The sequence below is a fragment of the Danio rerio genome, chromosome 18 (genome assembly GCF_052040795.2).
Source record: "Danio rerio strain M-AB ecotype USA chromosome 18, GRCz13ab, whole genome shotgun sequence".
Lineage (NCBI taxonomy): Eukaryota > Metazoa > Chordata > Actinopteri > Cypriniformes > Danionidae > Danio > Danio rerio.
In genome coordinates this window covers 30,195,405-30,205,000 of record NC_141038.1, presented here as the reverse complement: position 1 = coordinate 30,205,000, position 9,596 = coordinate 30,195,405, and the positions used below count along the sequence as shown (strand labels likewise).

Genomic DNA, 9,596 nt, shown 5'->3' with positions numbered 1-9,596 from the left:
AGATCTGGAGGGCATGAAGAAACAATTTGACACACCGCTGAAAGTTTCATGCTCTCTTTAAATTGTGCAATGTCAGGCTGGTTTTCTCCTTTTTTATACCATCGTGTTTGGAGTAAATAAGAGTCAGAGAAAGTTTTGATTTTATGGAGCATTTCTGCGCTCAACATCTCCTCTTGGATTCTCTCGTGAGTTCTGCAGCCACACCATGGCTCTTTGTTCATTACCCAAAGTCCACCTTTTCTGCCCTGCTCCCCATATTTCCATATCCCATCTGCCTGAAGATCGGCCTCTCCATCGCTCATGCTGGTTTGATGCTTCTATGTCTAACTTTTTTGATATTTCACCTTTTTCATGTCCCCTGCGCTGTCTTTATTTATTTATTTATTTTATTTATTTATTTTTGTGTGTGTGTGTGTGTGTGTGTGTGTGTGTGTGTGTGTGTGTGTGTGTGTGTGTGTGTGTGTGTGTGTGTGTGTGTTGCATTTTTTATTTGCTAACAGCTGAAATACTTTTTTTTTTCTTTTCTACAGTTTATGTCCACAGGAGGAACTTTGAACTGGAGCTCAGTCTCAAGCCCCTCTAAATTATAGGCAGTGAGCCATATAAAGTTATGAGACTCACAACTTATTTTTAAAATAGTTTTCCTTCTGAAAAACAAGTGATTCATGGAGCGGTCATAATTTGTTCGTATTCTCTCCATTTCCTGCCTACATACCTGTACCATGTCATTAGCGTCCACCAATGATCTGCAGAACTATCTAATTTTGTACGTATTGACAAAGATGTTGTCCAAGAGTGATTGCAAAATCCATGCAGCTGGTTTAGAATCTCTTAACAAAGTAATATAAATGCTTTTTATTGCTTTCTATAAAGCAATAGCAAGGCAAATAAATAACAATAACTGAGTATGTGTGTGTGTGTGTGTGTGTATACATATACTGACGGATGTTTTAACATTTATGACTAAGAAATATAAACATATATATATACATATATACATATATATATATATATATATATATATATATATATATATATATATATATATATATATATATATATATATATATATATATATATATATTTCTTTGTCATAAATGTTAAAACATCCGTCAGTTCCTGCTTCCTTGATCCCTTCAAGTATGAACTTTAAAAGTTGCTTCAACATGTTACTGATTATATTGTATAATATTGCAATCAATCAATCAATCAATCAATTAATCATCTTTGGATTATGATTGTTTGTTTATACTTTATTGTCCCATTTCTATGAAATTCATCTTGGACATACACTCGTTGGCCACTTTATTAGGTACACCTGTTCAACTGCTTGTTAATGAACATTTCTCATCAGCCAGTCACATGGCAGCATGTCCACGGACCCACAGCACACAGTATTTAGCTGTTCATGAAGGGTCGTATGTGTTTGTTTCGATGATCCATGGGGTTTGTTGCATGTCTTTCCCCGCGATCCTGTCAGTGCCGATACAGCAAAGTTGTATGTGTGCAGCAAGCATTTTGTCGGGAGAGCAGTACGAGAATTGCAGAATGGTGTACATGTCTTTTATCAGGAGTTCGTTCACATTCAGACATATCGCCTGTGTTTGCCTAAATCCTCCAGAGTACCAGCAGGGCTAATGGTTAAAATAGACAGGGCAGAAACCTGCTGCACTTAGGCTGCTTTTAGACCCGGCGATTGAGGGAAAAGTCCTCATTTAGTGTTTATATAAACACGATTATCTTTACAATTGTATAAATTGTGGTTGTATGTATGAAATTAAAAAATAACAAATGTAACAGGGCATTAAATTACTGTTTATTTATTTGCATTTTAACTTTGTATACTATAAAATCATGTGTCTCCTCACAGTTTGTGTCTCATTTTCTTCCCCAAGCCAGCTCTCCCCTTTCGTCCATGACACCTCTCCCTGCTCTGATAACATGCTGGATCCGCTACCCCGATCCGTTCCAAGACCTCGCAATTTACAAATTAAGCTCTGCACTTACTTTAGCAGTACACAGCCATGACCTGATGGGGGTGCCGTCCAGAACACTTGTATCCTGGTCCTCCTGCGTGGAGTGCTTTCTGTCACTGCGGGTGGGCAGCTTGTCATGAATTGCGTGTCTTCCTCATCGATTATCTGCAGATAATTAGCACACATACTGATTATTAAGTATGTCTACATCAATGTCTATTTCAAATAAGATGATATTCTTTGTTGCACATTAAAAATGAGGGTTTGTCATAAGTAGATTTTAGGTTAAAAAATAAATTAATAATAATAATAATAATAATAATAATAATAATAATAATAATCTTATTTTTATTATTATTATTATTATTATTATTATTATTATTATTATTATTATTATTATTATTATTATTATTATTATTATTATTATTGGGCAATATATAAGGACAATATAAAATTGTTGGGTTAAAATAATAAAATACTACTACTACAAATAATAATAATAATAATAATAATAATAATAATAAAAATAACACTTTACAATAACTATACGTTTTAACTAGTTACTAGTCCATTAATAAACTGTTAGTTAATGAGTTATGAATGACTTGTTAAATAAAAATTAATAGTTTGTTAATTATTTAAAACTGTGCCTATTATTATTTATATATATATATATATATATATATATATATATATATATATATATATATATATATATATATATATATATATATATATATATATATATATATATATTTATATATATATATATATATATAAAACTGTGCCTATTAGATGGCCAATAGATAACTTACAAGCTCTTAGTTAACAAGTTATAAATGACAACTGATCTGTAAAGCGTAAGTTAGTATATTAGTTAAGTGTTAGTTAGTTAACTAGTTAGTTAGTTAACTAGTTATAACGGGCAGTTATTCTTAAGTGTAACAACAACAACAACAATAATAATCATTATTATTATTTATTTATTTATTTATTTATTTATTTATTTATTATTTTTTAAGCCAACAATTTAGTCCATATTTGGCCCAGAATTATGTTAAAACAAAACAGCATAACTTCATATTACTGTGTATTTGCAAAACAGTATATAATATATAGCTTTAATAATATTAATTTATATTAATAATAGATAAGTATATAAAATTTGTATATAATAAGAATTATATAATAAGAAGCATATAATAAGAATGAGCATTTAATAAGAATTGCTAATACACATATTATAGAAGATTGTCACATATTTTGATCAGCCAAAATGCTAGTGCCTTCCAGGTGAATTTCAACTGTAGTCTTAAGCGCTCAGAAATTACAATCCCCCTCCAGACATCATCCACCCTGTAACCCAAACCACAGTATCAGAGACGATAATTTGATTTGATTTTGACATGATGGTCAATGTAGTTCAAATATAGTCACATTACAAATTTGTTCTTGAAATACAATAAAGCTTTAAGGCAAACATGTAAAAAAAAAAAAATATATATATATATATAAAAATAAACATTAATTTAAAATAACAAAAGTATGTATAAAAGGCTCTGAATAGCTACAGGACAGTATGTACATGATATTTGTTTATGACTAGTTTATTTCATGTTGTCAATATGCGGTATTGTGTGTAGAATTATGCACTGTGTTTTTTATTTTTAATTGTTATGAACCCTGTCTTGTGTTTACCTGTCTTGAACTTTTATTGTAAAGTATAAATTCTTCACCCATTGTCCTTATACACTCCTTGTGTTTTTAGATCCTTGATGCATCTGAATTCATATTATTTACTGTGGATAACATAGCTTTTTAAAACATTCCATTGTAAGTAGTACGTCCAGATTCATAATAATGTATATGAAAAACTGCAGACAAAAAGTACTCCAAATAATACTCTTTAAGTATCACTGTCACTAACCAATAAGGCATCATTTAGTTTAAAAGAGAATGCTTAGAGTAATATACATCAGTATTTTCCTTTTGCTGCCCCTGAATGAAAACCTAGCAAACTATATTTCCACACTAAAAGAGTGCAACCTGGTAACTAGATTGTACATTTGATCATTGTCATAAACTTTTTTTGCTTCCTTTTTTAGCTGTTGCCATTATGGCTATTAAAAACAGAAAAAAAGAAAAAGAAAAAGAAAACATCCCAGGAAATCAATGAGGTATGCCACAAGGGATGGCTGTTGTAACAGTGATGTTGTAACTCAGTGTCGAGATCCCCAATCGCAAATGTTTCAAGGTGTTATACATTTTTATGACCAAAACAAGACATTCGGATGTTTATTCGCATGTCAGGCCAATGTTAAAACAAAACACTTTACAAGAAAAGAGCATTTAAAAACTAACATCTATAGCTGTACCATAGATTCAAACCCATTATTTCAGCATACTAGTGTGGAACTCATCACCGTTTCACTAAATCAATTAAAGCCTCAACTCAACAACATGGAGTTTAATTTGTTTAACAGTGTCTTTGCTGAAACTGTTCCAGAGCAATACAAAAAAGACAGCTAGGTGTCGCTGTAAAGCAATGGTCTCAAACTGCTGGCCCGTGGGCCATTTCCGACCCACCCTCCTCTTCCCTCTGGCCTGCAACACCCTAACCCCCCACCGTTAAAACAAACACTATGGACTCTGTTTTGACAATCTAGGCACAAAGTCCAAAAAGCATTAAGGGCTTGTCCGGATCCACTTTTGCTATTTTAAGAATGGAAAAATCAGCTTTAACAGGGTAGAGCTTATTCTCTTAATAAGATATAGGTGTGTTTTGAGAATAAACCAATCAGAGTCTCATCTCCCATTTCCTTTAAGAGTGTCCTCCCTTTTAAGTTGCGTCATGCTACACTCAAAAAAATCAACTAGGCATGTATTGGATTTACAAAATAAAAATTTGTCAGATTGAAAAGAACAAATCAAGTTTACGTATGTTAAATGATTAATTCATGTTATTTGAAACTGAATCAAGAAATAATCAAATGAATTTGATCAGAACATGTTGATTCAATGAGACTGAGACGCTTCAAATCGACAACTCTCACTCTGGAGAGTCACTTCGCATATATCAGTAGGTGGCGGTAGTGCGTTTGGATGTCACCATACGAAAACAACAAGAAGAAGTATCACCGCGTGTTTTCGGCACAGTTTGGGAATGGGCTATATGCACGCATTACTTCCGCGTTTTGTCTAAGGCCGCGGTCCAGCTTCCGGTCTGGGTGATTTTAAGCGGAGTTGAACAGTATTATGGCAGAGTCGTCAATATTTACTCGCTGTTTGCGAGTAAATTATGGTCAACGATTTGCAAATGATTGTCCGGATGTGCTCTACAACACCGCAGAGCAAAACTTGAGAAGGGTTTCAAGTTGTATGCATCTTCCTACCTGTGCAATTATGAAGGTAAGTTCAGCTAGCCTGAAGGCTAACTTTAGCGTTAATACTCTTACGATCCGTCCATCTGCAGCTTTATCACGTAAGTAAAAATAATCATATGTGTACGTAATTCTGTCTCAAAGTGTCAGGTAAAAACAGGGCAGGAATAAGATCTCAGTGAGAGCTCATTACTACCGATAGATCTATGAAGAAATCGGAGTCTCCTCACCAGCTGAGAGTAGGACAGCATACATGTGAAATTCTGTCCCATTCATACTTTTACTGTTCTAAAGTGAGCACCACTGTTCAGTTCTGATAATTACAGAGACACAGATGCTGTCTTAGCTTGTAAGCATGATTATTGAGCAAGATATATATTAGGAATAAAATAATACAATGCCGTTCCATCCACAACAGACAAATAGCACTGTGTCAATGCTGATATTTATTGCTGAAACAGTGGAGATGACAGATGCAGTGTAACAGTGTAGATAGCATGCTTTCTATTTAGTCGATAACATTGTAATTAAATGGGAGGGTGACCCAAAACAATAAGGTGTCATTAGTTAATTTCACATCAACAATTTGTCTATTTCAATATTTTTTAGTTTTTTACATTAATGAACAAATGCTTATTCATTGTGCTTGTTAACTCACAATGTAATAGCTAATGTTAACAAGCATGACTTTGGATTTTTATTCATTAGTAAATTAGTTTAACAATGTTAAATATTAAATAGTTATTTTAATAGTGAGCAAATACATTAATTAATGAAACCTTATTTTAAAGTGTGACTAAAGGGAGCTACTTTTAAATCATTTAAATTAATGATTTACTGTGTAGTTTAATCGGATGATATTGCTGCAGATGCCTTTAAAAAGAAGATATTTTGAAGAAAGCTGAAAACCTGTAACCATTGACTTCCATAGTATGAAAAAGAACTACTTTGAATATCAGTGGTTGCAAGTTTCCAGCTTTCTTCAAAGTATTTTTGTTTGTGTTAAACATCAGAAAGAAACTCAAACAGGTTTGGAACAAGTGAAGAATGAGGAAATAGAATTTTCAGTTTTGAGTGAACTGCCTTTAATGACTCCCTTTAAAAACCTATTAATATTCTTGTTTCTGTTTTCTAGGTAACATGAGATTCAGAGCTAGAAAATTTTATGTGTTACTCCATCCTGGAGCGGACATCCGTCAGAAGATCCATGCCATCGTCTGCTAGTTAATAGCTCCTGCTCTTGTGTGGCTGAGAGTGGGATATGCAAACATTTGGTTGCTTTGCTTTTCCAGACAGCCCATTACTCTGAAATGTGTAATGTGTGTTGTCACATGAACAATTGTTTGGAATGGATCAATTATGTGTTAAGTTCCATGAAACAGAGGGGTGATTTATTTATTTATTTAATACGTATAAGCCCAAATACCTCTCTATGCACAAGTTACAGAAGAAGCACCTGATTCAAGAAAACAACTGATTCAATGTCATTTTTTCTGTTCATCTGAATAAAATATTTTTTTCAAAATGTTACATTTTTTTTGACAATTTTTATTTCAAATTACATACAGTGAATTATATTTTATATGTACAGTGAATAAAATAAAGGTCTTTATTCTGAATTAAAAAATTGCACTTAGAAAGTAGCTTAAGAAATGTTTATGTATATTAATGTTCATTTTTTTTTACTTCAAAGGCAATGAAAATAAACTATTATTTGCCATAAAAGCTCCTTTCTTTAAATGTCTGCATCCGGTTGGCACTCGAGCCTCGATCAGTTTTCTAGACTGAAATTGTCAGCTACACTCTTGTTTTTTTTCTGTTTCTGCAAAATTCTCACGTTAAATATCACCAACCCACCTCTTCTGCACGACTTTGTCTTTTGGAAACGTGTGGAAACTAAGGTAAGAGTTCAATTTTTGACGCTGTGCATTGCTGAACACAGCAGTGGTATCTACAAGTACTGTTCTCACGTCTTTGAAATGACACTTTTAAACGTTTAGATGTCATATTTATGTAGCTGACATAAACATATATAAGTGGGCTATAATGGCATAAAACATTAAGACAACTGTCCAAAACATTACTCGTTTTTATCAGTAGCGCTCCTGTTGTAGCACTGTACTGTACGATCGGCGGAAGTAGGCTCGGGGTCTTAAATTTTACCGGAAATGCGTCACGCGCCGCCGTGCATAGAGCCCATTGGTTTTCCCAAGAGCTTGAATGTTATGCATGTTATGTTGTTGGCTATATGTTTCCTATACATTTTATACTTTTACATTTTGAATAGGAGTACCAAAGTGAAGAAAGCTGTTTAATGATGCTTGGGGATCAGTTTTCTTAAGAGCCAAGGTTATTTTGTTGGCTAAATGTTTCTTATACATTTTATATTACATATTACAATTTTGGATATTATATAACATTTTGTATCAGAATATTAAAGAAGAAATTTGTTTAAATGTGATTGGTGCCTGCTAAAGGCTATAATATATATATATATATATATATATATATATATATATATATATATATATATATATATACATATATATATATATATATATATATATATATATATATATATATATATATATATATATATAACATGTTTTCTGTCCTTTTTGTGTTGAATTACTTAATTTTAAACCTTGCTTCATAGTATTGTAATTTAAAAAATGTAATTTAAACAACAGGGCGAGGCAGTGGTGCAGTGGGTAGCACGTTCGCCTCACAGCAAGAAGGTCACTAGGTTGCTGGTTTCCTGGTTGCTCGGCTCAGTTGCCGTTTCTGTGTGGAGTTTGTATGTTCTCCATGCCTTCGCGTGGGTTTCCTCTGGGTGCTCCGGTTTCCCCCACAGTCCAAAGACATGTGATACAGGTAAATTGGGTAAGCTAAATTGTCCGTAGTGTAAGAGTGTGTGTGTGAATGTTTCCCTGATGGGTTGCGGCTGGAAGGGCATCCGCTGCGTAAAAAAACTTGCTGGATAAGTTAGAGGTTCATTCCGCTGTGGCGACCCCGGATTAATAAAGGGACTAAACCGACAAGAAAATGAATGAATGAATTTAAACAACAATATTGAACAAGAAATTTACTAGCTGATTTAACAAGACATAATTTTGTTAAAGTAAAGCTTTAGTGTTATATTGAGTAAATTAGAATCATTTTAATTAGAATAACACAATACAAACATTTTGAGTCAATTAGTTGCAAAGAAGTTAGACTGACATATTGAAACCATGTTTTATCTACAAATGTGCTTTGTGTTCATACAACATGTTCAAAGCAGTTCAGGTTTACTTGATTGGATTATATGCATAAAGGGTGCCACGATTAAATCATGTTCATTCAACATTTTTTTTTTTTTTTTGAGTGATATGGCACATTTGCTATTTAATGTACATGGTGGACTTTGTTAGTGGAAAAACTGAATGCTTCACTAGCAAGAAAACAGTTAAACAGAGTATCTACAGCACGGAAATAAGAGATAAGCCTTCTTATTCTTTACTTTCACTCTCGTGGATAGGGAAACGTGTTGTACGCACAGACATCCATTTGCCTATACCTAATTAATTTTGTTTATTAAGCACAAATATTTATTTCAAAACAATTTCTCTATTCAGTTCTAAATTCCAGCAAATGAATAAATGAACAATAATAACGAAGTGTGGTCAAAAAGAGTTATTTCCAAATACACATGTTGTGCCCCATATAGTCTAAACCCTCACAGGTGGGCAAACCTATGCTAGTTTTTAATAAAACAAATATACATATGCATATAATAAATATATAGCTAATAAAAATATCATTAAACAAAAGCAACATGTCATGAATAAACAAAAAAAAAAGCCCCCCGAGATGAAGAAGGTATGAAGATAGTGGTTTTTATATTTATGTAGGCTAGAAAATAACACTTTTTGTAATATTTTAATTCTTTATTTTTTATTAGTAAAGATATTTGCGCATTGCTGTACATGTGTATTGAGCAATGTTTAAGTGAGGCGCACAACTGACATGCTCTGCGCTGTAATTTAGACCTCCTCCAAGCTAGTCTATTGAACAGTGTATTTTAGTTCCTCAAAATAGCAACGTTCTATCAATGCACCTTAACACTTCTCCTTTTTCAGACCAGAACGCCGTTGCACGGTGCACATATGAGCGCAAATACATTTGCTATGAACAGTGTGGTGCAAAACGTCAAAATGACTTTAAGCTGAGCTGAAACTAGCAAACAACAATTGCATCG

The 9,596-nt window shown here is 33.0% G+C and overlaps 1 protein-coding gene and 1 long non-coding RNA gene across 2 annotated transcripts in view; one reads left to right on the top strand and one right to left on the bottom strand.

The window, feature by feature from the left end:
* Positions 1–9,596, bottom strand: part of spon1a (spondin 1a) — a 316,060-nt gene that overhangs the window by 272,436 nt on the left and 34,028 nt on the right. The window contains 1 exon segment of the mRNA NM_131515.1: positions 2,008–2,141. Coding sequence (NP_571590.1) covers positions 2,008–2,141 — 134 coding nt within the window.
* On the top strand, positions 5,173–6,886 carry LOC148679552 (uncharacterized). Its single transcript, XR_015945124.1, has 2 exons — positions 5,173–5,384; positions 6,492–6,886. It is a non-coding gene; the product is annotated as an uncharacterized LOC148679552 (long non-coding RNA).